This window comes from Phyllostomus hastatus, unplaced genomic scaffold (assembly GCF_019186645.2).
Source record: "Phyllostomus hastatus isolate PE091 unplaced genomic scaffold, TTU_PhHast_1.1 phas_contig_17, whole genome shotgun sequence".
Taxonomy (NCBI): Eukaryota; Metazoa; Chordata; class Mammalia; order Chiroptera; family Phyllostomidae; genus Phyllostomus; species Phyllostomus hastatus.
In genome coordinates, this window is record NW_025333664.1 from 32,823,212 (window position 1) to 32,849,452 (window position 26,241).

At 36.0% G+C, this 26,241-nt stretch overlaps 1 protein-coding gene across 1 annotated transcript in view; it reads left to right on the top strand.

Annotated features, from left to right (window-relative positions):
* SPTLC3 (serine palmitoyltransferase long chain base subunit 3) overlaps positions 1–26,241 on the top strand; it is a 152,669-nt gene that overhangs the window by 62,531 nt on the left and 63,897 nt on the right. The window contains exon 5 of the mRNA XM_045833316.1: positions 24,719–24,843. Within this exon, the coding sequence (XP_045689272.1) occupies positions 24,719–24,843 (125 nt within the window). The remainder of the gene's footprint in view (positions 1–24,718; positions 24,844–26,241) is intronic.

A 26,241-nucleotide genomic window follows, 5' to 3' on the forward strand; every position in this document is an offset into this window, starting at 1 on the left:
TATATTTGTTCATTGCCTATCTCTGCTACTAAAGCATAAGCTTCTGAAGGAAAGAAGTAGTAGCCTGTTGACTGTTGGGTTGAATGAATGAATAAATGAGTGAATGATGAACACCATAAATAGGCAAGGTACAACAAACTGCTTATTTATTTATTTCTTACCTGAAACTTTCTCTCTTATTTAGAGGAGGGAAATCAGAGAGAAGGAAACTACTACACCACTTCAGGGAGGAAGAGTGATATGTGCTTCCCCCTGTAGAGTTCTTTGCTATTTCTGGCACATGGTTTTCTTGCATATCATCTCATTTATTCTTCACAAAAATCCTGCGCTGTGCTAGGCAGCATAGTTGGTGTTATTCCCATATTCTACAGAAATAAACTAAGGATGATAGTGATTAAGTGATGCCTTATTAATCTACTTAATTCCCAGTGTACCTCAGTGATTGTTACTACAGCCGTTTCCCATCCAGGATAATATATGCAGGTCACCCAGATCAGTTTCAGGACCAAGAATCATAAATATGCTAAAAAGAGATTTACCATTAGTGAAAAATGAGTCACAGTTTAGGTAACCAGTTGGAATAAGGGCTCTAAAAACATGTAATTATTTAGATCTGTGCAATAAATAGCACATCAAATTGAACAAAGTAAATTTTTAATTAAAGTAACCAGTAAATATTTAGCTAAAGCTCCAGAATGTGGTTGCCCACATTTTTGAAGAAAGACATCTTCCTTGTCTTAATTTGAGACATGAGGGCTGGAGGTATGAAAAGCCGAGTATGAAAAAAAAGTTCTACTTCAGTTGAACTGGGTTGCCCACGATGCCCCATTTGGCAATGGGGCAGAGGCTGGAAGAAGATCCCTGGTCATAAGAGACATGGAGTCAGTAACATTTGGGGATGTTTCCTCTAGTGGTAGTGACACCCGACACCAGGACTATTAACAAACTAGACAGAAAACGCATTCCTGAGTATGATGAACCATACCCTTCAACTTACTGAGACAGAACACTCCCACATCACAGCCCGCAGAAGCTGAGGAGCAGGAGCTTGACACAGGCAATGGTTTTCTTCCAGTGGAAGCCCCATGTGGAATACAGGTCCCTGATCCTGCAGGCCCAACAAACCCAGAGAACCAAGCAGAGGTGAAGATCCTAGTTAGGACTGCCTGCAACCTCAGTTCTCTCCCTTCCTACTCACCCTTCTAAAAAGGTCGGTTTTAATACTTACCTGCTTCATTGAGCTCTCCAGCTCAAGCTCTAAGAAGACTTTAACAGTTTTCAAGTAAACAGTGAAAAAGCCAAACAGAAACTATTCACACTAATTTTAGGCAAATAACAAGACTAAAAGCAAGGATATAAGCAATCCAAAGTAAATGAGTAAATAGGGTACATTTAAAATCATTCTGCACCATAAATAGTAACCTGAACATAACATGGAAGAATTAGTAGCATAATTTTGAATGCCATTTATTTCAAGAAACATAAGTAACTTTTGAAAAACTTAAATTATATAGTCTTAAGAAAATGTTTAATAGTAACAGCAGATTAACAATGAAAAATTGGGGCTACAGAGATTTAATTTTTAGTAACCTAATAACTTCCTGAGGAACCAAAAGTAAAATTTAAGAGTGTTTTTAATAGCTTAAAAAATACTTCCAATAGCTTTAAAAATAGTTTCCAGTGTCCTGGGGAGAAAAAAGAACACTGAAATTATATTACAAAATAGGAAAATTAAGCAAAAATAAAGATCTAGAGGAAATATTTAAAACATAATAAAGAGATAGAAGACCACACATATTATTTTGACCAAAAATGTGTAACTAGAACATATTTACCTGTTGAAAGAAAAGAACTAAGATTTGACTGAAAACCTAAATTTAACTATGTGCTGTAATCAAACAAATACAATGAAATTAAATTAAAGTTATTCCAAAGGATAAGAGTAGAAAGATAGGTCCCAACCAGGCACCTGGTTCCTTCCTTCCTTCTGCAACCACCAGCAAAAAACCTCAGTGCCGAAAGGGAGGTCGATTTAGTGGAAGGAGCCACAAAGGAGTCCAAGAGTAAGGTTGCTTGCCAAATCTGTACCTGCAAATGTTCACACTAAGCCCAAAATATATTGGAAACAACACATTTCCAGACAGATATTACAGAATTGCAAGTGCTATATTTAAGAACCAAAATGATGTGTACTGTTCATTTTGGGGTACAACTAAAAGTAATGGGATACAGAATTAAGGGAGGCTTTGACTCTTTTGTCAGTCAATATAACAATCCACAGGCTGATGGTGCTGGGAGGGCTGTGCATTTTTTATGTTGTGACTCTGAAGCAGAGTGAAATGGCAATTTGGAGTCATAATCAAGCACTTAAGATGGCTGATATTTTAGATTTTGTATCTTCTATACTCATGTTGTTTTTGTTAGAATGGTCCCTGATCTAGGCTGTCTTCTTCAAATTGTGGGTATGCTATGTGTGACATCTTTGGTAATTATAGGGTAGTTTATCCTAATAACTTGGTTAATGTGCTGTGAAAGATTAGAAATTGTTGAGGGTTGTGTGTGTGTGTGTGTGTGTGTGTAACATTGTGTTGTGAATTCATAAATTCTAGAGTGAACACTTTATCGAAAGTGGTAGAGACTGATACTCAGTATTCTCTTTTTAAGGTGACTTGTCCCCATATTTTTAGTTGGAAAGTCACTAGAATGACTGCAGATTCTAAAACTACACAGGTCTTTAGACTTTCAGCACTGAGATTGAAAAGCATATACAAATTATTCATAATGTCTGAGTATTAACATCAAACAATAATCAGTAATATCTCTATTATGTAAGATATTACCACATTGATCTTTGAATTTCTGTATCTGAATGAACTATTTAATTTTTCTGTATGTAGAAGACGTTTGAATATATTGGTTTAAAGATGAAAGACATAGGCAGCAACCCATGAGCAAAGTGTTAAATGCATAATTGCTTGTTTTTCTTGCATATGAATTAAGCTTAAGTAAATAAGAAGCTGAAACTTAAAAACAAATACTCAACAGCCTAAATGTGTGGTGCAAATGGGAATAAGAAGGAAAGCAGAAGTTAAGTTTAAGTTATTAATTATTAAATATGTTCATCCTAGAAAAATTATACAGAGAGCCCATAATGAAGATGGATATAACTCCTATATCTTCTATACATCAAGTAACACAGCAGAGATATACATAGCTGTTTAATTTTTTTTGTACAACTGGAAATTAGTAGGATAATGAATATGAGAGGCTCTGAAAATCATGTGGCTCAATTTAAAATTTCACAAGGTTCACAAGCTGATTAGAAAAAAGGCAAGAAAAATAAAAAAATGAAATAGTGATAGGAGACCACAAAGTACCTCCTAGTCCTTGAAAAATAAAGAAGAAAATAAAGAAAGACATATAAGACATTAACAGTGTAGTTGTTTAGTTTAATATTAAAAATGTATTAAATGCTGAACCTTAAAATATATTGCTGGTATACTGCATCTTTTTAAATAATCACTGAATTTTAACCAACATTTACTATATATTATGCCACAAAGAGAACCTCGTTAAATTTCAAAAAGTGGAATCTACATGAGTAGATTTTTGGATCAGAGTGAAATAAAGCTAAAAATTAATAACAAAATTAGAAACAAACACTTTTAAAAAAATCAATTGAAGGATTTAAGAGGCCTTTCCTAGGAGGCCTTTGAATCAAAAAGGGAATAAAATTTACAATTACATCATATTTAGAAACTAACAGCTGTGGGAACCTCATGGGATCCAGGGAGATTTGTACTCAGAGAAGCAGGTATGTTCTTTATTAAGAAGAAAGATTGAAGCTAATAAGTTAAGCATTCAGTGCAGTAAGAAATAAAAGGAAAGCAAAAATCTTAGATTATTAAAGATAAAAACACACCTTAAGAATTAGAGAAGAATAATTACTGTTGGCTGAGTCAACTGTATGTTAATAAGTCACTTAGAGATGATTCTGATAAGCAGCCAGAGTTGGCAACCCCTGAGTTCACATACCCTGATCCAACAAGAATTTAATAAAAGGAAATTTATTAGGCAGTATTACTTAGAAAAACATTATTATTAGCACTGCAAATCCCAGTGTATCCAAATAACAGGATAGCATGATCAATTAGTTTTAGTCCAGAAGTGTCCAAATTTTGGCATCTCTGCACCACACTGGAAGAAGAGTTGTCTTGGGCCACACATGAAATACATCATGACATGTAATCACACACACAAAAATCTCATGTTTTAAGTAAATTTATGTTTTTATGTTGGACTGAATTCACAGCCATCCCGGGCTGCACATGGCCCATGGGCTATAGAATCTAGCCAGTTAGTTCAATAATAATTTACAACATTGAAAGATCAAGAAAAAACATATTATCTTGATAGATATTGCTAAAGCATTTACAAAATCCACTATACATTCCTTATAAAATTTTAAGAATAGAATAAAAATAGGATATTCCTGAAGGAAATAAAAAATATCTACTTCAAACAAAGAGATCGTACTGTGTTTTGTGATGAAACGCTAGAAACTTTCACTTCAAAGTCAGAAAAAAGATGAACATGTGTTTTTATCACCATTTTTAATATCCTTTGGAAGTATACTAGACAATATAATTATTCATTTCTCTTTTTTCTTTTAATTTTATTTTAATTATTGTTCAAGTACAGTTTTCTATCTTTTACTCCCATCCTAGCCTACCCACCCAGCCCTCTCCATCTCCCTCCCATTTCCACCCCCTCCCTAGTTTTTGTCCATATGTCCTTTATACTTGTTCCTGTAAAACCTTCCCTTTTTCCCCTGAAATTCCCTCCCCTCTTGCTTCTGGACACTGTCAGTCTGTTCTCTATTTCAGTGTCTTTGGTTATATTTTGCTTATTCATTTGTTTTGTTGTTTAAGTTCCTGTTAAAGGTGAGATCATATGGTATTTGTCTTTCACTGCCTTGCTTATTTCCCTTAGCATAATGCTTTCCAGTTACATCCATGCTGTCACAAAGGGTAGGAGACCTTCCTTCCTTCCTTCCTTCCTTCCTTCCTTCCTTCCTTCCTTCCTTCCTTCCTTCCTTCCTTCCTTCCTTCTTCCTTCCTTCTTTCTTTTTTTCTTCTGCATAGAATTCCATTGTGTAAATGTACCATAGGTTTTTGATCCATTCATTTACTGATGGGCACCTAGGTTGCTTCCAGCACTTGGTTATTGTAACTTGTGCTCCTATGAACATTGGGGTGCCTAGGTTCTTTTGGATTGGTGTTTTAGGGTTCTTAGGATATAATCCTAGCAGTGGAATTGCTAGGTCAAAAGGCAAATCCATTTTTAGTTTTCTGAGGAAGTTCCATACTGTTTTCCATTGTGGTTGTACCAGCCTGCAGTCCCACCAACAGTGCACTAGGGTCCCCTTTTCTCCACAACCTCTCCAACACTTGTTTGTTGCTTTATGATGGCCATTCTGACCAGCGTGAAGTGGTATCTCATTGTGGTTTTAATTTGCATCTCTCTGACAGCGATATTGAGCATCTTTTCATGTGTCGCTGGATCCTCTGTATGTCCTCCTTGGAGAAGTATCTGTTCAAGTCCTTTGCCCATTTTTTAATTGGGTTGCTTGTCTTCTTAGAGTGGAGTCATGTAAGTTCTTTATATATTTTGGAGATTAACCCCTGGTCTGAGGTATCATTGACAAATAAGTTTTCCCATATGGTTCGTTCTCTTTTTATTTTAGTACTATTTTCTTCAGCTTTTTTAGTGAAAAATAATACTAAAAAAGGTATTTTTAATACTTTTTTCTTTAGTGCAGAAGCTTTTTATTTGATGAGATCCCATTTGTTTATTCTTTCCTTTATGTCCCTTGCTGTAGGGGACATATCAGTAAAAATGTTGCTGTGTGAAATATCTGAGATTTTCCTGCCTGTGTTCTCCTCTAGGACTTCAATGGTGTCACGACTTATATTTAAATCTTTTATCCACCTTGAATTTATTTTTGTGTATGGTGTAAGTTGGTGCTCGAGTTTCAGTTTTTTCCCCATACCTGTCCAATTCTCCCAACACCATTTGTTGAAGAGGTTATTTTTACTCCATTTTATGTTGCTGTCCCTTTTCTTGAATATTAATTGACTGTAGAGACTTGGGTTTATTTCTTGGCTCTCTGTTCTGTTCCACTGGTCCATGTGCCTGTTTTTATGCCAGTACCAGGCTGTTTTGATTACAGTGGTTTTGTGATACAGTTTGGTATCAGGTATTATGACCCCTTCTACCTTGCAGCAGCTATTCAGGGTCGTTTATGGTTCCATATAAATTTTTGAAGTATTTGTTCTACGTCTGTGAAATATGCCACTGGTACTTTAATAGGTATTGTATTGAATCTATAAATTGCTTTGGGTAGTATGGCCATTTTGATTATGTTAATTCTTCCAATCCATGAACATGGTAAATGTTTCCATTTGTTTGTGTCTTCCTTGATTTCTTTCTTCAGTGTTTCTGAATACAGGTCTTTTATCTCTTTGGTTAGGTTTATTCCTAGGTATTTTATTTTTATTTTTGCTATATCGAATAGGATTTTTTCTTGATTTCTGCTTCTGCTGTTTCATTGTTGGTATACAAAAATGCCTTTGATTTCTGGATATTGACTTTGTATCCTGCTATTTTCACAAATTCATTTATTAGGTCAAGCAGTTTTGGGGTGGAGTCTGTAGGATTTTCTATGTACTCATGTCATCTGCAAACAATGTGTTTTGTTTCCTTCTTTCTGATTTGGATGCCTTTAATTTCCCTTTCTTGTCTGATCACTGTGGCTAAAACTTTCAATACTATATTGAATAGAAGTGGTGAAAGTGGACAGCCTTGTCTTGTTCCTGATCTTAATGGAAAAGATTTTAGTTTTTGCCCATTGAGTATGATGTTGGCTATAGGTCTCTCATATATGGCCTTTATTATGTTGAGGAATGCTCCCTCTATTCCCACTTTGCCGAGTGTTTTTATAATGAATGGGTGCTGTACCTTATCAAATGCTTTTTCTGCATCAATTGATATGATCATGTGGTTTTTGTCTTTGCTTTTCTTTGTGTGATGTATTACATTTACTGATTTGTGAATATTGACCCATCCTTGCATCCCTGGAATGAATCCCACTTGGTCATGGTGTATGATCTTTTTAATGTATTGTTGGATGCAGTTTGCCAATATTTTGTTGAGGATTTTAGCATCTATGTTCATCAGTGATATTGGCCTGAAGTTTTCTTTCTTTGTTGTGTCTTTATCTGGTTTTGGGATTAGGTGGATGTTGGCTTCATAAAAAGAGTTTTGGAGTCTTCCATAATTTTGAAATTTTTGGAATAGTCTGTGAAGGATAGGGGTTAGCTCTTCCTTAAATGCTTTGTAGAATTCCCCTATGAAACCATCCAGTACGGGGCTTTTTTTGTGCTGGGAGTTTTTTGATTACTGCCTCAATTTCATCTGCTGTTATTGGTCTGTTCAGGTTTTCTGCTTCTTTTTCATTGAGTTTTGGAAGATTCTATTTTTCTAGAAATTTGTCCATTTCACCTAGGTTTTCAAATTTCTTGACATACAGGTCTTCATAGTAATTTCTTACACTCTTTTATCCATTTTGTGTCTCTGTGGTATCAGTTGTAATCTCTCCTCTTTCATTTCTGATTGTGTTTATTTGGGTCCTCTCCCTTTATTTGATGCACTTGCTTAAAGGCTTGTCGGTTTTGTTTATCTTTCCAAAGAACCAGCTCTTGGATTCATTGATCCTTAGAATTGTGCTTTTAGTCGGTATGTCATTTAATTCTGCTCTGATCTTGGTTATTTCCTTCCTTCTACTTGCTCTGGGATGTCTTTGTTGCTGTTCCTTGAGTTCTTGTAGGCATAGGGTTAGGTTGTTTCTTTGAAATGTTTCTCTTTTTTAGGTAGGCCTGTATCACTATGAACTTCCCTCTCAGGACTGCCTTGACTGTGTCCCATAAGTTTTGGGTTTTTATGAGTTCATTTTCATTTGTTTCCAGAAAATTCTTGATTTCTTTCCTAATTTCATTCTTGATGCATTCATTGTTTAATAGCACGCTATTCAATCTCCATGATTTTGAGTATTTTGTTTTTTTTTCCTTGGGGTTGGTTTCTAGCTTCAGTCCCTTGTGGTCAGAAAAAATGCTTGGTATGATTTCAATTTTCTTGGATTTGTTGAGGCTTGTTTTGTGTCCTCTCATGTGGTATATCTTTGAGAATGTTCCGTGTGCATTTGTAAAGAATGTGTATTTAGTTTCTTTGGGATGAAGGGCTCTATATATATCAGTTAAGCCCATTTCATCTAGGGCATTGTTCAATGCCACAATATCTTTGTTGATATTTTGTTTGGAAGATCTCTCCATTTTTGACAGTGGAGTGTTAAAATCCCCTACTATAATTGTGCTGCTGTCAGTATCTTTCTTGAAGTTCTCTAAAATTTTCTTTATGTATTTGGGTGCTCCGATGTTGGGTGCATATATATTTACAATGTTTATGTCTCCTTGGTGGATTCTTCCCTTGAGTATTATGAAGTGATCTTCTGGGTCTCTCTTTATGGCCTCTTTTTTGAAGTCTATTTTGTCTGATATGAGTTTTGCTACCCCAGCTTTTTTTTCCTGTTCATTTTCTTGGAAAATTTGTTTCCAGCACTTCACTTTCAGTCTGTGTAGGTCTTTTGTCCTGAGGTGGGTCTCTTGTAGGCAGCATATGTGTGAGTCAAAGTTTCTTATCCATTCAGATATTCTATGTCATTTGATTGGAGCATTTAATCCATTTACATTTAAGGTTATTATTGATAGGTACTTATTCGTTGCCACTTTCATATCTGTGTTCCTCTCTGTCTCTCTCTTTTCCTTCCTTTCCTTAAAGCAGTCCCTTTAGCATGTCTTGCAGAGCTGGTTTGGTGGAGGTGTATTCTTCCAGACTTCTTTTGTCTGGGAAGCTCCTTATTTGGCCTTCTATCTGATTGAGAGCCTTGCTGGGTAAAGTAGCCTTGGTTGCAGGCCTCTGGTTCTCATTACTTGGAATATTTCTTGCCATTCTCTTCTGGCTTGGAGTGTTTTCATTGAGAAGTCAGCTGCTAAGCTTATGGGGGCTCCCTTGTATGTTACTTCCTTTTTCTCCCTTGCTGCCTTTAATATTCTCTCTTTGTGTTGGAATTTTGCCATTTTAATTATGATGTGTCTTGAAGTGGGTCTCTTTGGGTTCTTCTTGAGTGGGACTCTCTGTGTTTCCTGGATTTGTGTGACTTTTTCTCTCATCAAATTAGGGAAGTTTTCCATCATTCCTTTTTCAAATAGGTGTTTTATCCCTTGTTCCTCTTCTTCTCCTTCTGGTATCCCTATTATACAGATATTATTACGTTTCATATTGTCTTGCATTTCTCTTAATCCCTCTTCATTCTTTCTGAGCCTCTTTTCCTTTTCTTGCTCTTTGTGGGTGTGTTTTTCTAGTTTGTCCTCCAGCTCACTGATCCAATCTTCTGCTTCATCCTGCTTTTGATCCCTTCTACTGTGTTCTTCAGTTCAGAAATTGTATTCTTCCTTTCCTTCTGGCCCTTTTTGAGAGTTTCTATTTCCTTTTTCATGTTGATACAGTTTGCAGTGAGTTCATTGTAGTTTCCCTGTAGTTTCTGGTAGCTCATTGGGAGCTCATTGAGCTTCCTGATAACCATTGCTTTGAACTCCATATCTGATAGTTGACTTGCCTCTATTTCATTTAGCATTCTTTCTGAGGCTTCCTCCTTTCATTTCATTTGGGGATTGTTTCTTTGTCTTCCCATTGTTTTTGAGACTTTTCTTGTTAGCCTCAGCTTTTTAAATTGATCTGTTCTGGCTCCCTGGGTTTATTGTGTGAACTTCTGTGGTAGAATACCTGTGAGATTCAGTGGTGCAGTCTCCTTTGGGTATTCTGGTGCTCACAGCTTCCACCTAGGCTTTTTTGTGGTCAGTTGGAGGGATAAGGCAAAATGGTTTAAGACAGCGAGAGAGTATTCTATGATATTTACAATAGCAGCCAGTAGAGAAGAGATAGGAAGTCGTTTGGCTATGTACAGTGTTAACCATGATCTTCTGCCCAACTAGCCACTTTTTAGAAAGGATGGAAAGAAGATAAGACTCTTGTTGGGGAGGAAAGGATTGTGGGAGGTCAGAATCTGAGGTAGGGTGAGAGTAAAGGATAGTAAGTAGGTGTAGTGTGTGAGAGAATAGAGTTAACCAATACAGTAATAGAGTTCAGAAAACCATGAAATGGGCCAAGATATGGGAGCGGTGTTGTGAAGTATTTACGATAGTATGGAACAGCTTTTATTTACAATCATGTTACAGCAACAATCATATGATAGAATCTATGAAATCTAGATAACAAGAATAGGGAGTATAGGATCGTGAGTAGTGTGCTTATGGAACATAAGTGAAGGACAGTAAATTAGCAATACACTATGAATGAGAGAATAGGGGAAACCTGTCAAATGATACAATATAACCAGCCAAGCACAGAAGACTAAACAGAAAAAAGAGGGACACAAAAATACTATTCAAATGAAAGATGTAAGAATAATGAAAAAATAATAATACAAATGTGCAATAACTTGCAGTTTTTCTGTAATAGCAAAGTGAAATTTGTGTCACTGTCTCAACTGTTGGGATGTCCCTTCTTTGGGTCCAACTCTGGTCTTTTCACAGTTCCAGATTTTTGTCTCACTTGTGGGTATTTAAAAAGAATGAGAAAAAAAGGAAAAAAGAGCAGAAGAAGGAAGGAAGAAAAGATAAAATTGGAAAGAAAGGAAGAAGGAATAAAACAAGAAAGAAGGAAAGAGAAGCAAAAGGAATTGAGAGATAAAAAAATAATAAAAATTACTTTAAAAATCAAATAAACAAACAAAACAAAAACAAACAGCAACAAACCTCTTGCTGGTTTCAAACTGGCCAAACTGGTTTTCCTGGACTTGCTGGCTGAGGGGCAACTGGTATCTCCCTTCCTGTTCAGCACTCAGTCAGCCTCATTTGCACTCTCTCCCAGGGCTCGTGCGGTGCCCCTCCACAGGGCCCTGGGTACGGGATCCAGGCTTTCCTAAGAGCACGCTCTCTTCAGGTGTACAGGTGTGGACTCTGGTGTTTCCAGGGAGAGCATGCTCCCCCGCGCCCCGATTTACAGTTGCGGGCCCCGGGCCTTCTGTGGAGAGCACACTCCCTCCAGGTCCACGGATATGGGCTCCAGGCTTTCCACAAAGCACAGTCTACTTAGTTGAGGGCATGCCCTGGCCAGGCTGCCTCCGGTCCCACGGTTCCCGTGCTCACTCTTCCCGCTCACTCTTCCCAGGGCTACGTGTGGCTGCTCACAGCCGCGTGTGTTTTCCATTTAGTCCTTACGCCCCTCTCTGCAACTTCCAGCCACCAGGTGTCTCCTGGTGCTGCTCAAACCCTGTTTGACCAGGGAGAGAGCAGCCGACCCAGCTCTCTCCCAAGAGCCCAGTGGCAGACCCACCGGGTGCAGGGCCTGGGGCTGCAGCCACCCTGGTCCTTATTTTTCATTTTAAGTCAATAAATATTTATTAATGACTGCCATGTGACAGAGTAAGAAGTATATGTATAATAAAATAAAAGGTAAACTAACCATTATTGGTAAATGATCTGACTGTTCACCTCTCTGGCTTTCAAGCTGTCATCTGTGAGTAGCACCGAGGACCCCTGAAGGGGCTTTTTTTGGAGCCACCGTAGAGATGAGAGAGAGTTTTAGTCCAATTTATTCTATTTTCCATAATTAACAACAAAACATTTACTAGAAATAATAAATATTCAATAAAGAATTAAATAAAGACTTCCACTAAAAAATAGCAAACACCTTGGCAATAAAATTATTTTGAAAATATTTAGAACCTATTTGAAGCAAATGCTAAAACTTTATTTAAAAATCTTAAATGAGAGCCCTGGCTGGCATAGCTCAATGGATTGAGCGTGGGCTGCGAACCAAAGCGTCGCGGGTTTGATTCCCAGTCAGGGCACATGCCTGGGTTGCAGGCCACGGCCCCCAGCAACTGCACATTGATGTTTCTCTCTCTCTCTTTCGCCCTCCCTTCCCTCTCTAAAAATAAATAAAAAATAAATAAAAATAAAATTCTTTAAAAAAATCTTAAATGAAAATGTAAAAAAAAAACACAGAGAGATGTCATATCTTCTGAAGGAAAAGACTTGGTATTGTAATTCTATCATTATTTCCCCAAATGAATATCTAAATTGAATACAATCCCAATGACTCAAATGGACAGGGTAGGGGGTAGTATAAACTGAAAGTCTAGAGACAGACACAACCTCCTATTTGTATATAGTAAGAACAATATCTCAAATAGTTGGAAAACGATCGTAATTAGTATTGTGATAACTTGATGAACATATAGGAGATAGGTTAGATTTCTACCTCACATTTTACCTCTAGGTAAATTATAGTTAGGTAAATTGCAAATGTATTTGGAATTGAAGTAAAAAAAAAAAACGAGAGCAACCACCACCAGAAATAACTCCATAAATAAAATGGAAGTTGAGTGAATGAATGAACTGAAGAATGAATGAACAAATGAGCAGAATAAAACTACTCAGACAACTCAAATGCAGAATGCATTTTTGGTGCGTTCCTTGCCAGTGCCTGGCTGGCAATGTCAGACTGTGCTCCCTTGATGCGAGCAGCACCTCTTTTTTAGCCTGTTTGAATTGCTGTAACAAAATACCATGGACTGTGCTCATCAACAACAGAAGTTCACAGTTCTAGAGGCTGAAAATCCAAGTCAAGTTTTCAGCATGGTCGGGGGCAGGCCTTTTTTCTGTGTTGCAAACTTCTCATTTTATCCTGACATGGTTGAAGGAATGAGTTAGCTCACTGGGGCCTCTCTTATATGGACTATAATTTTAATTATGAGATCTTCATCCTCATGACTTAATCCTCCCAGAAGTCCTACCTCCTAATATTATCACTATGGGCTTTAGGTTTTCAACATCTGAATTTTAGGCTTTGGGGAGAAATGCAAACATTCAGACCATGAAAGCCTCTACTCTAGTTTGTTACTTATGACCACCCCTCAGTTGTACATCTCTCAGTGACCTCCAATTTTATGCAGCAGAACTCACCTCACTTAGCAGGATACCTCTTAGGTGGGAGCGGAGCCATTATAAATGCCCTCCAGGCTGACTGTATACCACCCAGGCCACCCTGGTTCATGGAACACCGGGACTATTCCCTGTTACAGGAAAGCCAGCTTGCTTTCAATCTAACTGCCATTCATGACTGTTTTCCCTTCAGATTTCTCAAGCTTAATCAAGGCAGTAATCTACTGTGTTCTAGTCCTCTAAGGAACCAGAGAGAGCACTCCCAGAAAATTTAAGGGGAAAGAGTCAGCAAAAGCAAACATTTAAAGTTCCACACATAAAAACAATGTCAACAAAGTTAAAAGTGAAAGAACAAAATTAGATAAAGTTATATCCAATGTATATGGAAAAATATTAAAATTCTTAATGTGTAAAGACTTACAAATCAAAATAAAAGATTATTCCAATTTAAGAAATGGACCAAGATTTTGATAAACTTCAATACAGGCAAAACTGCACAGTCAAAATAGTATGATGTTTCTCAATCTTTTTTTTCAAGCCTTTTTTATTATCTCCTCCTCCCATGATGTTTTAATAACACAGATATACGGTTTATCTGTTTATATAGTACATGAATATTTGTGCTTTGTACATAAGTAGAGTAAGATATCCCAGCATAAAAACAATTTTCAACCCTTTGGGAACAATAACACCCTTACTGACAATGCACAGAATAGTGGATACCTTATGGGGGAGGTGGGTGGTGAGAGTTACAAAGGGACTTCCCAGTTACTGTTTATATTATTTTTTGTCTTCATGCAGCTATATGTGTGTGTTCATTTTACAAAATTTCTAAAAGCCCTATACTTATAATTGTTTTCTTTTTCTATATGTATGTTATAGTGGAATAAATTTTTTATGACAAGTTAGATCCAGCACACAAATGAGCAGTTAAGAAAAAAAGAAATGGAAGTGGCCAATGGGCCTGTGAAAAATGCTCTGCCCCATTCGTAGTCAAAGAGTTATTGATACACAGTTACCACTTTTCACCTGATTGGCAAAAGTTAAATAATAATATCCCAAAGGAGTGAAGAAAAGGGCATCCTTATAGACTGCGGATAGAGTAAATTGGAGGGCAATTTAAAAATGTATCAACAGCAAGGTATTGAACTCAACAGTTCCGTTTTGAGAAATTGTGCCTTAAAGATTTAAATAAGTGATGAAAGGTATATAATAAAGAATAACTATTGCAATGTGTTTAATATTATTATTATTTAGAAATAAATGAGTTTCCAGGGATATGAAATTAAACAGATCTACTTGGTATATTAATTTGTCATGTGAAATTACATTGTTATTATCTAGTCATGAAAAATTATAATGCAATTGCTTTGCACCATGGTTGAGAACAAAGGCTCTGGGATTAAGTTGCTTGGGTTCAAATCCTAATTACTCCTTTAACTAGCTAGGGCTTGAAATAAACTATATGGCATGTCTTCCTAGTCCTCAGTTTTCTGGCCTTTAAAATAGAAAATGCATTGTTAAAAGGATAAAACAAATTATAGAACAATATGTAAATTATGAGACCACTTTTTAAAAAATACATGAATATATGTGTTGATAGGGGAGTTATGATTTATTTCGTAGCACATTCTAATTTTTCCACAATGAACTCATATTTTGGGGGTTAATTATTTTCTTAAAAGTCAACAAGAGCATAAAGTGAAGGCACCATCGTAAAAAATAGTTCTGGTATTTCTGAGAGGTCACTGAATCAGACTGACCATAGTTTTCAGTCTGCTGTGGGGATCCTGACACAGGCTGTGTGGATTCTTTAGCCTGTCCAATGAACTCAAAAAGAGTCTGGAGGCTTTGGCTAGAAATAAATGATAAAGATTTATGTAAGAGTCTTAAGGTTTGTAAACTGGAAATGTAACAGGGAATACCCAGAGTATTCTGAAGGAGAAAAAAAAGCTAAAGACTCTTATAGCAAAAAAAAAAAAAAAGAAAAAAGAAAAGAATACATTCTTGAGAAGAATCAATCCTGCATTCTTAGCCTCTGGATTGATCCAAAATGGTAATCCTGTAGATAACCAGTGGTCTAGATAATGGATATCAGGTGGTCTGAATAGGTGACCATTCTTTCCTTACTCCTTCAGGGTAATCAGAGGGTTATCTGGAGATTTGATGTATATCCAAGCATTGACACAAGAATGGCAAGTTCAAAAGTTTAAGTTCTCAGGCTAGTTAAAACAAGAATAGAATTGCAACAAGAATAGAATCTGTAAGCCTCAACCTACTTGATTCAGCATCTTAACAGTAATGACTCCTTTTTTATTTCTTCACTCTATTCCTCAAGCTTAAACTAGCAGTTCTCAAATTTTACCTCACATCAGAATCACCTGCATGGTACAGAAAAACACGTGTTGCTGGATTTACCTACAGAGTGTCCCATTCAGTTTGTCTGGAATAGGACCCAAGATTTTGCATTCATAATGCATTCCCAGGTGATGTTGCTGCTTTAAAGACCACACTCTGGGAACCTCTGAAAACTGTCTTGACCAAACTAGTCTAAACATTTTCAAGATGTATTTTACTTTGTGTGAAGTGAATACATAAATGCTTAGGAGATGGAGTCTATCAAAAAAACTGAAAACTAATAGACATCCCAGAAAATCAGTGAAGACACTGGTTTTGATGTCTGAACATAGCCTACCTGACACAAGTTGTCCAAATTTCCAAAATCAAGACAGGTTAAACTCCAGCATACTAAAAAGAAGCTTTTTTTCCCTTTCTTTCCCCATCCCACTTTTATTCTACAAGGGTGTGCAGTAGATATGTGGTGACAGTACATTATTTGAATATGTATACTCTGTAAGCCCTTTGTGTAGCCATAACTTCACCCAGCAACTGTTTGTCAGAAGTTCATTTGTAGTAAAAGAGCTCATGGAGTGCCCTAAGACTAACACTGTGTCAATGAAAGCCCACCTCTACTTGTACATTTTTCTTATTTGGAGAAGGAAAGCCTTATGTTTGATTCATTTCTTAAGGAAACCTGAATAGTATGCATGCCTAAAACCACTTAATATTCCTTTGAACTATAATTTCAATTTCAGGAAGCAGCCTTCAAATATTTTCATCTTGAAAATATCAGAAAGAACACATTGACTTAGGAATCAATGCAAGTGAATACAGTAGGAAACTCTTTTCCCTTTCTTGAGTTTCAGCTGTGATTTTCCTATTATGTGTAATATGCAAATTTGCTGAAATATCTCTTGTTTTCAAAGTTTGAGAACATTGTCCTTAATCATTAGATGGTTTGTCTCCCTCTTTATCTTCTAGACAAGTTCTCTATCATTTAATTCAGATTATCAAGATTACTATGTTTTTCTCTCAGATATTTGTAGCTAGACCCAAGAAATGTAGTGTCTTGCTAACCTGAACTACTAAATAAGGAACCAACCTGAATTTGCAAAATGTTGAAATTAAAGCCTATTTCAAATAAATATCAGCTCATATCCTTCAAGTGCTTATGAAAATGAGCAGTTTCTAAGAAACTGTTACCAAGTAGAGATCTTGCTTTCTTTAAGAAAAGCAATTTTAAGTAACATTTTTAATGCAAATCAGTGCTATAAACATGCTTTGAAGCAGTAGATTCCATTAAATAGGCTATAAACCTCCCACCTCAGTTTTACCTTCTTAATTTGCACAGAAAAACCTTTCCTCATAAGCAGTGCCAGTTCTTCTCATACCAAATTATTGTAAAATCTGGTTAATAAGATTTCATTGTTTTTCTCTCAAGCCTTTTTATTTTCCTTTAAGGATATAAGTAAGGCGAGAGGGACTCACAGAGGAATTGTTTGGGAGTAAGAAAATGAAAGTGTATCCTGGTTTCTGAAAGCCTTTCGGCAATTTCCTGATACTTGTTAGAGTTCTAACAAGGTAATTGCCCTTCTCTTGACAGTGGTAGAAATTACAGCCGAGCCAAATTTCAACTAGCAGGGATATTTTTGTAAATGTACAATTTGGCCCTGTAAGTTCAACAAAGGCAAGCAAACATAAGAATTCAACAAGATATGCCAACAATTTTCATGAGTATAATACCTGAGTTGATTGAACAAAGTTTCATCTCATATAATTTCAGAATTTGTAGATCATCTACCACCTTCCCTCCAGCCAGACAAACACCATAAAATGATATACATGAAGTCTAGAGATATGTTAATGGCTTGTCAGTCAATGTCCATGCAGTTACTAGGTTGAGAAGTGAAAACTAGACACTAGTTCTCTTAAGTCTCATTGAAGAGCTGTCTTCACTACCGTATCCCCTACTGTTCATAGTTTAAACTAGAAGCAATCTACATCAGGGCTCACCAAACTGCCCCTGTTCCTGTATTACTTGCAAATTACAAATAATTTTTACAGATTTAAGTCGCTTAAATATAAAAATAAAAATAATATTTTGAAACATATAAAATTTTATGAAATTCAAATTTTAGGATCCATAAAGTTTCATTGGAGCACAGCCACACCCATTTGTTTGTGTATTGTCTATGACTGCTTTTACTTTATAATGGCAATTGAATCATTTCAGCAGAGACCAAATGGCCCACAAAACCCAAAATATTTTGTGTCTGTCACTCCATACAAAGTTTGCTGATATAGATAAGTACTTGCCATCACAGCAACTTGTAAAAAAGAGTCCTGTAGATTTAATACCATTGCCCAGGTTTCCTAATCCAATGCATATCAGCATATATCAAACTTTAGTCTCCTTTACTTACTTTATTTAGACTAAAAATCCTGTTCCATCCAAATATACTAAGGGTATGGATTAATTTTCATTGACATAGGCACTTGAATATATCCTTGAAAGCCACTAATATCAACTTAAGGAAGACCAGGGATATTGTCAATGTCGACTACTAACTTCCCACATTCAGGTGATGGTCTATGGGAATAGGAGCATTTGGGATGGCAAAAGTACTACTTGACAGAACTATGATACTTGCCCATTTATTCTTTTTAAAAATAATATTTCAGTTTTTAAAGATTTTATTTATTTATTTTTAGAGAGAGAAGGGAGGGAGAAAGAGAGAGAGAGAGAAACATCAATGTGTGGTTGCTGAGGGCTGTGGCCTGCAACCCAGGCATGTGCCCTGACTGGGAATTGAACCTGCAATGCTTTGGTTCACAGCCCGCGCTCAATCCACTGAGCTACTCCAGCCAGAACCCATTTATTCTTTACCCTCTTTAGAATGCAAAAGAGTTAGATGGTTGATTATTAAAGCCATTTTTTATCATCTTGGCACTCGTGTTCCTTCTAATGCACAGGACAAAACCTAGTTACAACTTTTTACCTGGTGCTGACTAGCAGAATTAAGAAGCCAAGTTGCAGAGTCAAGAAATTTATGAAGACTTCTTCTATTTTTTTTCTACCTATTTTGTGTGTCTTCCCTACTTCTTCAGGGCAAAGACCTATTTATATTTTCTTCAACTATATACCAGCTTGGCCCACTGTGTACTGTGAGTATATTTTAGTAAGCCAAGAAGAAGTAGGATAAGCTCTACAAGTAAAAAGTGGGAACTGAAAGACTACACAGGAGCTTATAAATTACTTTCAAATCCATGCTAGCAGGTGGAACTTACCCATTTTTTCATACACCATGTCCAGATTTAATTCTCTGTTTCGTGGAGATAAAATTGAAAAAGGATCATGAGATCACAACTGAATGTTGACAAGGGCCCTAGTGTTTAAGTTAACATCCTTATATAAAAAAGCATACCAAAATCCAAAAGTCTCAGTAACTTTCCCAATCACATAGCTAATAAATGAAAAGGCCAGGTCATTCGCAAACTCAAGTGTGAGAGTAGTGTCCAAGTTCTTTCAAATAAAAATAAGTTAAAGTTAACTCTAAGGCCCTAATCTAGCCATTCCATTTTCAGTCCATGTTGGGGCTCCCATTCATCAAGAGAGAGCAAACATGCAGGGGTGTCCAATCCACAGCCCACAGGCTGCATGCAGTCTAGGATGGTTATCAGTGAGGCTCAATGCAAAACATAAATTTACTTAAAACATTATGAAGCCTTTTTTGTTTTCATTAGTATTTGTGTATTTAATGTGTGGCCCAAAACAATTCTTCTTCTTCCAAGATGGCCCAGAGATGCCAAAAGTTTGGACACCCATTATATGGTATTATGCAGCTCCCAAACATCAGGGCTCTCTCCACTGTCTTTGGTCTCCTGTTGAGAGGCCTACTGTTTCAGTGAACACAATCCTCATGGTCCAGCAGTCTAGATATTTTTGTCCCACAATAAGGGCTGTGGCATGGTTGGTGTGGATAGAAAACCCAGTGTCCAGCATTCAAACTACTCTTATGCACCTTGCAACTTTCCCCAAGCTGCCACCAAGAGATGTGCATGTATCCACTGATACCAGTCCTAATCAAATGTCTCTTACCCTCTTTGTTTTTCAGATACCATATTTTCTTTCTTTTAAGTACACCTAGTCTAACTTCTTCAATTTGTGTAAGCTTTTTCCAAAGACAGGAAGGAAGCAATTTTCACTGTGAGTCCTGTATCAAGAACCTCTCCAGAAACACAGGGTTAAATAGTTCCTGGTTACCTACAAAAAAAATGGAAGAAAAAGAGCTATTTAAAAAGGACATGTATAAGTTATTATTTCAAATTGCCCTGTGATTTCCTTAGCAATAAATCTTTATAAACATACAGATGCTTAGGACTCCTTAGGCCAGACTGGAAACTGCCATGGAACAGTGACAAAGAGCTCTTTCTCTAGACTTGGGTATGCTGCATCTAAATCTTGGTTCCTGGCTTACTAACTATGTAACCTTGGGGGAGTCTCTATCATCGATGTCCTTATCTGCTTAATTGGGATAATAGCAGAACTACCCTCAAAAAGGTGTATGACATTTAGCTGAGATGAATCTTGAAGTATGTAGCATAGTAGGCTGACATGTCATTAAGTAGGTAGCCTGCACTTATTAGCTGTGTCCTTTAGACGAGTGACATTGCTTCTGTATGTATTTTCTCATTGATAAAGTAAGAACAAGGATGACTATTTCATAGAGTTTGTGCAGGTGCAATAATTAAATTAAATGATCATGGTACCTTAGTGGATACACATTGTAAGTTACTTCATTATACTTTCTTCTACCTGTTTTGTTCTAGGGGTTGGATTTAATAGTGAGAGAATCAAATCTGAATTAGTTCTATACAATAAATAATACTACTGTATTGATAATAGTACTATAATTACATAAGATAATTTCTTGTTTTTAGGAATTATATGCTGAAATATTCAGGGATAAATGGGACATCATGATTTCAGTATACTAAGTAGTTCAGAAAAAATACATATATATGTAATATTTATGTACATTTATATGTGTGTGCATTTATATATGACATATGTGCATACATGGACGGGGAGATATATTTAAGAAAATATAGTAAAATAATAACATTTGGGAAATCTGAGTGAAAAGTATCTAGAGATTATTGGTACTATTGTTACAACTATTTTGTAGGGCTGAAATTACACAAAAATAAAACATTATAAAAAAAGAAAGTAGAAGGGTAAGAACATGAATTTATTGAGCATGATAACAGAGATGAGATAGAGGTCATTTGGTCTATTTAAAAATTCTTCTTTTATTAGGATTTTTTTGTGGCAGAAAGGGTCATAATGATTATATTTCCATGGCTCACTTAAGCTTTTTGTTTGTATCAGATTCTAATTATTACTAATGGTTTAACCAGCCAAGAGATAGAAAATGGTTTGTTTAAAATGAAGGCCTGTGTGGGCAGACAAAAGTTGTTTATTCTATTTCATAAGAATGGGAGTTCTCTTAACCCCACAGCAGTGGCCTATGTACAGTATAAAAGCATGTTCTAGACCCATTTCAATTACCACATGTGGCTTTTTCACACTTATTCTGAATGTTTTACAGAAAAACAAAGCTACTAAAGAGGCATGGTAGCTCTATAACCCACACCAGACTGGACACAGTGGAATAAGAAAGAAAGCAAGGTATTCTAAGAGCTTTTGAGTGATGAGCTGGAAGGTAGGATTCTTCAGGTAGAAGCATTGATGTTGGTTTTAGCAGGAATCACCAGTTCAAGCACAAGTGGCTCAGATGTGTGCTGATCATCACAGTGTAACTAGGACAGCCAGGTGATCCAGCTGGCCAGTTGCCATGATAAATAATAACCCACTCCTAGGTCAAGTCTAAGGGACAATCTACAAACAAAATACTCTGGACAAAAAGTGACTACAGTCACAGTGTTGAAGATAATCCTCATATGTGCCACGCAGGAAGAATGGTGGTTGTGAAACAATATTGTTAGTAATACCCACACTCTTTACTATTAATCTGTGTCAATATGAAGACACACTCTTTACTATTAATCAAGTGTCAACATAGAAATCTATACATTCTAACTAAAATTTATTAGCCAGTTGATGTCAGCAAAATCCAGCAGAAGTACATCATCCATAAGCATAGTGTTGGTACTTTTATCCTGAATCTGATTTTTATTGATTTGACTGGTAGTAGCAAACTCAGTATTTGGCACCTGAAATAACGCTGAGAACTCTCAAGAGAATACACCGAGCTCGTATTTATTCCTTTATTCAGTGTCCCATTGGATAAACCTTCAGGCTGAGAACAAGTGTCAATACATGCACAACATAGCAATTTGCAGAGCCCTTGTCACTACCGATCTCTGACTGTTATTGACCTGCATTGCTGGAGGCCTTTTTCAGATATAGGTATTTTCAAACTGGTGCTCACTGCCTCGCCACATTGTTGCCCTAGTGTCACATGGTTCTTGGCCTTCTCCCCTGTGCCATCAAATACTCTAGGCTCGGTTCAGTCTTCATTCTCCATCAGAAGACAGCATGCAACTCAACAAGCACTTATTATGTGTCAGTATTGCATAGGAACTACGGTAACCAAAAAGAATATTTTAAACACAGTGTCCATACCTTGAGGGCTCTTCTGTAATAAAGAAGATTGCCCCTGGAACATCCGCAGTTCAACCTAATAAATGCTATAAGCATTATGTGATCTCAGAAGAGATAATGACCAAGTTTGTCTGGGAAAGCTGAGAACAGAATCCCAGAGAAGAGGTCATTGTTTGGTGGATCTCAAAGAGTGAGTGGGTGCTGCAAGAAGACAGATGTGGAGGAAAGAGTATGCCCAGTGTCAGGGAAACCTACAACGGCACCTTTCCCAACCTCTCCAGGAACTGCAAGTCCACTCAGCTGTTTAGTAAAAAAGCTGAAACAAGAACCCAAGTCTTCTTGTGTCCAGGACAGTGGTCTTTTCACTATGTATTCTTGGGGCCACTTCATTTGGGATGCATTCTCTGTTAGATAAAAACAAATCTGACAAATAATTATGTGACCATGGTTTATCTTTAAATTTTGGTTTCTCTTTTTATTCCATAGTATATCTTTGATAATAAAAAAGTTTCAAATTACAATTTAAAGTTTTAACATTTCCCCCCAAAACTTGAGTAAAATTGACTTTGCTGGAATACTTGCTTTACTAATGTTTCTGACACTTGAAAAAAGAATTAATGGTTTGAGAAGAAAGACCTCCAGCCATCTGTTAGATGACAGTGTGATTTCTCAGGAAAGACAAAGATTGAACATCAAATGTCAATTTCCATATTAACTGCAAAATTAAACTGAACCATTCAGTGCCTTCTACAGTTTAACACCTCACCATTTGAGCATAGTAAGCAAGCTAATTTACCAATTTAAGTAATTTCTGATATCACATTATGTTTAGTAAAATATGTTGACCATTATGTTTAAAGAAGCATGTTTATAATATTTCTGAATATGCTAACAATATTGCTTTAACTTAAATTTGAGTTAAATCTGGCTCCTGCATTCCAAATTACAGCATCTCTCCACTTGTACATTTTTCTGTTCTGTTAAGAGTATCATTTAAAGCAGTACTGTCCAATAAAAATATGATGCAATTTGCCTCTAATTTAAAATTTTCTAGTAGAAAATTTAAGACATTTTTAAAAGTTTCAAATTCATCTTTATATTCTCTACCCATATATCTGAAATAATATCATTTAAACATGTAATCGCTATAAAAATATTGATGAGCTATTTTACATTACTTGTGTTGTACTACACCCTAAAAATGGTGTATATTTCACCCTTATAGCACATCTCAATTCAGACATTACATTTTCATTGAGCAAAGTGAAACAAGTGGAATGTAACCCTATCAAAATAATAAAGTTGCATTTAGTGGAAAATACAGGGTCCAGCAGAAGTAAGGCCTGCTTGAGTGTGGTTGATAGAGTAATAATATGGGTATAATAATTTATAGTTTTAATTTGAACACTTCACCTAAAATGACATATGGTGTGCTTGAGTGTGATAGTGTTATGTTACAGAATTACATGCTTATGATTTTGTAATAAAGATGTTGCAATAACAAAGGGGTGTTATTTGTGCTGGACCCTGTATTTTATAATGCTTCAGTATGAACATTTAAATTAAGTTAAATAAAATTTAAAACTCAGTGTTTCTATTTCACTAACCACACATAATCCGAGGCTACTGGATGGGGCACTGCAGACCTAGAAGTCAGAGTGGTGGCACACGGAAAACTGGGAGCACTAGGCTTACTCTCAGCAAGGCAGGAGGGGATTGTGTGTAAAAAAGGGTTAGAGAGTAAGCATATAAATGATAGCAGAAGGTAAACACATGAACTTTGGAGTTAGACTAGATTATCTCTGTTGCTTTTTTCTTTTACCTTTTTTACACTTTAGCTTTCTAAATTATAAAGTAATACTACCTGCATTACTGGGCTATTAAGATTAAATGATATAACTTAAATAGTGAGCTTTGAAATCTGGCACATTCCAAAAATTCAATAAAGTATAACTAATGTTATTAGTATTCACACAAGTCACGGGATCTGTTTACATTTAAGTGTGGGGAACCTTTGAGTAATTTAATTATTTGCAGGATGTAGAGTATGGAGAGAGAGAAATTGTGGCATTTTTCTGTAATTTTTATTGTATTATAAGGTACTTACATAGAAAAAGTGCACCAATCACAAGTATACTGCTCAATAGATTTTCACAAAGCAAACGCACCTGTGAAATGAGCACCCGCATCTAGAAATAAAATACTTAGAGAATCTCAAAGCTCTTCTCATGCTCCCAATAAAAGAAACCACCATCCTGACTTCCAACACTACAGTTAGTTGTCTCTAAATTTTACGTAAATAGACTCATACAGCCTGTATATGTGTCTGACTTCTTTCACTCAATCACCAAATTGTGAGACAGACTTTTTTATGTTGTTGTATGGGGCAGTAATTTGTTCTTTCTCATAGCTATGTTGAATTCCACTATATAAATACCCCCACAATGCATTTATCCATTTTATAGTAGATACACATTTGGGTTGTTTTACATTGGAACTATAGCAAATATACCTGCCGTGCACACTCTTATCTAGGTATTTTGGAGATGGGTATGTAGTGAGATTTGAGTTTTCATTCTTGGACTTGTTGAAGGAAGACTTGCTCATCATATTATTTCATGTGCAGGAACCTTGAATAAGCATGAAGAGTTGGAGGACCTTGTGGCTAAGTTCCTGAATGTAGAAGCCGCCATGGTCTTTGGGATGGGATTTGCAACTAACTCAATGAATATTCCTGCTCTAGTAGGAAAGGTAAGAATTTGTTAACATAATTGTCTTCTGCTGTATTATTCCTAAGAATTATAACTCTAAGAGGGTCCTTTGTTAGAGGTATGGCTCAGAAGGTCCTTTTCTGAGGAAAAACATATGGGGTGTCTAGCTTTTTAAATATATGTACCATCTTAGCTCAGAAAATCTCTTCATCACAATACTCCGGTTACAGAATTACAGCCCAGATGTTAGTCAAATTTCATCTTCCATGATGGTTTATCAAACCCAATTAAATTCTTAAGCTCTCAAGTGACCATTATATGCATAAGTGCATAATATGTTTTGGCTCTGTAATGTAGCCAAAGTGCATAATATGTTTTGGCTCTGTAATGTAGCCAAAACATATTTTGCATTTATTTGAATAAAACTTTGTGCTTGTACCATTAATTTATTTATTAATTCATCTAATAAATCCCTGATTGAGAATCTACTATACCAGTTGTGAGGTAAGATACAAGACATCAAAGATGAACAGGATCTGTGCCTTGTAAATTTATGTAGTTTACATTCTAGTGAGAGAAAAACACACCAAATAAAATAGGATGACTAAAACAGAACAGGCATGTATATACATGGAGAAGGACAAAAAGTTGCCCCCAAATTGTTCTTGAGAAAGCCTGTGTAAAGTGGGTAACATTAGAACTGAATCTTTTGCTTATCTGTTAAGATAGGTAAGTTATTTTCTTCTGACAAGGAAGAAAAAACAGCATGCATAAAAGCCCAGTTTGGGAAAAACTAGAGTATAGGGTAGTAGATGAAGAAGAGCCCAGAATAAAGGCAGCGGCCAAATTGCAAAAAGTCTTGCAGTACAAATCATTAAAATGTTCCAAATTCTTCTGTAAAAAATGGGGAGTTGGCTGGCTCACTTCAAGTGAAAGCAAGTGTCATAACCAGACATGGTTTTTTAAAAAAAGTTGACTCATGACAATTAACTGTAGTGTATGGTTTTTTATTGTATTATGCATTTTAAAATAGAAAGAAATAATACAATAAAAATAAAATAAATTTAAAATTTAAAAATAATGTAAAAATACATACATACACTCATAAACACATAAATAAATTTATACATACATATAAATACATAAATAAATATTAGAACTAGACTAAGTTCTTCAGAACCAATATTTTTACAAGGTGTGGCTACTCACAAGGGTTGGTTCTCATATATAAAAAGCACTATAAATGACTGAGTCAATGCAGTGAATAGGATTCACAATTTCTATCTAAATCTTTTCTATCTAGCAGATGCTGGTAGTGAATAAAATACCTAAGAATAAAAACATAGGGAAATAAAACATCTGTAAAAGACATAAAGACCACATTAGAACAGCTAGGGAAATATGACTTTGAGCAGTATATTAAATGATAACATTATAT